At 35.4% G+C, this 4,162-nt stretch overlaps 1 protein-coding gene across 1 annotated transcript in view; it reads right to left on the reverse strand.

Annotated features, from left to right (window-relative positions):
• Positions 1 to 1,649: 1,649 nt before the first annotated feature.
• LOC137650851 (uncharacterized) overlaps positions 1,650 to 4,162 on the reverse strand; it is a 2,999-nt gene continuing 486 nt past the window's right edge. Inside the window, exons 1-2 of the mRNA XM_068384008.1 lie at positions 3,464 to 4,162; positions 1,650 to 2,513 (exon numbers count right to left, since the gene is read on the reverse strand). The exon at positions 3,464 to 4,162 is cut by the window's right edge and continues 486 nt beyond it. Coding sequence (XP_068240109.1) covers positions 1,650 to 2,513; positions 3,464 to 4,162 — 1,563 coding nt within the window. The remainder of the gene's footprint in view (positions 2,514 to 3,463) is intronic.

Genomic DNA, 4,162 nt, shown 5'->3' on the forward strand with positions numbered 1-4,162 from the left:
CTATGTTTTGGTTGCAGAGGTCTTAAGAAGAAATGAGTAAAATTATTTATATTGTTTTGTGTACATTTTTACATGCAATATTTCAATTTTGATTCTCTTTGTGGGAGATGTGTTGTTTTTTTGGGTGATTTCTATATTTTTATATATTTTATGTTGCATTTCTGTTTAGTACAATACAGGCCTATTCCAGTTTGCAGTCTCCTCCATATATCATAGACCATTGAGGGCGAGTGCGTACCTCCTCCTAATCAATATATATATATGTGTGTGTGTTATTCATCAAGGTAAATGAACTCAATATTCATGAGTATTCCACAAAACCCCATGTCTCAGCATGATTTGCAATGGTTGCATTTCGGTAACGAAGGGAGTTTTCAGTTGCCAGTGAGAGCTCGAGTTGACAAGTCCCTCACCTGAGAGGGTAGTTGTGTATAGTGTACTTACGAAGGAACCTTTTGTGATAAATGAAGAAAACTCATATTTCGACGTCTCCTTGTCCGTCTACATGGGTCATATATATATATATATATATATATATATATATATATATATATATATATATATATATATATATATATATATATATATATATACATATATACATATACACATATATATATATATATATATATATATATATATATATATATATATATATATATATATATATATATATATATATATATATATATATATATATATATATATATATTAAAATAATATATACGCAGCGTATTTGGGTCCGTACCAAGTAAATATGGTTAAGTCTAACACAGTTGTGATACAAAGCATTGTTAATGGCGCCGTGTCTGAACATCATCAGGCACACATATATGTGATACCTGAAGAGGTATTTTTCAAAAGTGTTCCACCTTACCCCTGCATACGTGACATCCATCGAGTGCCCACTTGAAAACACTATTTCCTGTATATACTCCATGTCTCAGTATGGACAGACAAATAAAACAAAGTCAAATCAAATTTAATTTATTGAATTTGGATACGACTGCTCGTATAGCACTCGGACGTTGCTGAAACACGATGTCTTTACTTAAGGCATTTAGACTCTTTATACATACACCATTACATTAAAACAATCATGATAACTACATTTTGCTGATCCAAACAAAAAGCTTAATAACATCAATTTAATTCCTTGTTTGTTTTATAAACGCTTGTTCGTTCAGTCCAACGTCCGAAGCTGAATGACTTGTTCCCCACCTAAGACCAACCGAGCAAACTTACTGACACGCCACCTACTGGACATTCCATCCATCAAGGAAATTAATTTTCCTCTTATTCATAAATTAAAACGTGGAAAATTACATTTCCTGTATATACTCCATGTCTCAGTATGGACAGACAAATAAAACAAAGTAAAATCAAATTTAATTTATTGAATTTGGATACGACTGCTCGTATAGCACTCGGACGTTGCTGAATATAAAGAACGGGGGCCTTAGTTTGTAATGAATAAATCTTAAACATGTTTGGATCAGCAATATAATGAACAAATACAATACTTCTACAAGCCAAGACTTAGAGATACTTTTAACATTTCATCGATACTATCTTTCACGTAACCGTCTTTTGCGGTTTCGCTAGCCCAACGACCATGTCGTTTAAACATACGATCTTTGACACCGTTGTTAGCTGCTGCGGTGGCTCCCCCAGATCTTAAAGAATGAACACAATACTTTTTCACATCTGACACATGAGGCTTCAATGCATTTATGAATGTCACGAAGATTTGTGTAGGACATCTTTTTGTTAACATTTCTCACCTTATGTCCAGTTTTTGTAGCACTTAAATTACAAAACAAGTAATCATCACCATTCAAGTTTGCCCATTTTATTAATTTCACAGTGTTATCTACAGGACAAATATTTGTACCTGTTTTTGCAATCATTATCCAAGAACCATCTCTATATTTGTCAGTCTTGCTGCCTTCCATAAAAATGGCCATATAAGTAGTATGAAATACAATGTTAGATATCTTAATACTTAACATTTCACGACTTCTCAAAAATCCAGAAAAGCCTATCAAAAATGCACAAATTGTTCTCTGATTTTTTATATTATTGTATTCGTATAGTCTGTTGTACAAAGATGTAATGATATCAACAGTGATTGGTTCTTTTTTAACGACTGGTTTCCCCAAAACTCTTTTGGCCGCTTCTAAAATATTTTCAACTAACTTTGAATTCGTTGGAGAATATAGACCGTTAATGTCATGATACCATTTTATTGCATAGAAAGCAGCAATAACTGGGCTAGGTGAATTTACAGACTGAATTAAAGAAGCCAAATATATCGCTACTATGAAAGATTTGGCGGGCAAAGCGTCTCCACTTCCCAAGCCGTTGCATGATACCCACTTCTGAAAGCGCACAAACGCTCCATGATATTTTGAACTGGTTGAATCTGCCCTTGATTTCTTCAACAAATTCGGAAGTAGGTGCACTTTTCCCGCCATCACTTCTGGGAGCTGATCAATTTTGGTCTTATGGATCTGAAAAAACACACGTAAAGTCTATTGTTAATAAATCTGAAATTGGACATAACTTCAATATAATACATTTAAACTTTCAAAGACCAATTCAAATATACCTGCACTTCCGCAATACTGCTTGTGCTTTCAAACACGGCAATACTACCATTGTTATAACTGCGCCTCCGCAATACTGCTTGCGCATTCAAGCACTGCAATACTGCCTCTATTATAACTGCGCCTCCGCAATACTGCTTGCGCTTTCAAACACGGCAATACTGCCTTTATATAACTGCGCCTCCGCAATACTGCTTGCGCTCTCAACCTCAAGTACGGCAATACTGCCTTGTTATAACTGCGCCTCCGCAATACTGCTTGCGCATTCAAGCACGGCAATACTGCCTTTATTATAACTGCGCCTCCGCAATGCTGCTTGCGCTTCCAAGCACAATACTGCCTTTATTATAACTGCGCCTCCGCAATGCTGCTTGCGCTTTCAAGCACGACAATACTGCTTTTATTTATACAATTTTTTTTTTTTTTTTTTAAATAAATAAATAAATAAAACTGCGCTCCCCAATACTGCTTGCGCTTCCAAACACGGCAATACTGCCTTAATTTATTTTACAATTTCTTAAATATTACTGCACCTACGCAATACTGCGTGTGCTTCAAATACCACTGACTATTTTGCATCTCCGTCTTTAAAGTTATGATTTGAATGCAGTATCGAGTTTGTCAATTTTCATAAAACCAAAAATTAGACAGTTTAACTTTTATACAAGCAGTCCCGTACGAGGGACGTAGCCTCACATTCGCCGCAAATATAATGATGACTAACTTATTGAAGAAAAATCAACTTTCAGTGCCAACATACGGAAATTCAAATCAATATTTCCAAACATACCTTTTCCACTCCTACTAGACACATAATTCTCTCTGTTAATTAGTAAATCGAACCAATCAACTACCTCTGGTATAAATGACCCTGTTGGACAAAGAAATGGCCAAAACAAAGCTGATTTCCAGCAAGGCACAACAAGAACACCAACAGCTTTGTCAAAGGCCATTTTCTTGATAACCTGTGTAATGACAGTGATTGGGGGAACAAATAATCCGAACTTTCCTCCCCATTGTTCTGAAAAAGCGTCTATACCGTTACACGTGGGACTCCAATATCTTGAATAATACGAATTCAGTTTCGCATTATGTTCGGAAGCGAACCAATCAATATGTATATTTCCAAATCTAGCCTGAATCATATCAAATATTTCAAATGAGATACCCCAGTCATCAATGTCTATAATCTTTGGCAGATAATCTGCTTTTTCATTCATTGTTCTAGGAATCCATTCCATTTCCAACAAAATAGACTTTGCAATACAAAATCGAAAAATATCAATAGCTATACTTTGCAATTCCACCTTCATAGAACCTTTCGATACGATCGCTTCAACCCCTTGATTGTCAGTAAACCATTTCACCCTCTGACCAGTCAGAATATGACCTAACGACTGTAAAACACGATAAACAGCTACCAATTCTCGCCATGTCGAAGACTTAAGACTTTCTTCAATGGACCATGTACCATATGAAATTCCAGTTTTCGCACTGACTGCATAACCAGCAAACCCTGTACTACTAGCGTCAGAATACACAATTTTTGAGCA

This window comes from Palaemon carinicauda, chromosome 12 (genome assembly GCF_036898095.1).
Source record: "Palaemon carinicauda isolate YSFRI2023 chromosome 12, ASM3689809v2, whole genome shotgun sequence".
Lineage (NCBI taxonomy): Eukaryota > Metazoa > Arthropoda > Malacostraca > Decapoda > Palaemonidae > Palaemon > Palaemon carinicauda.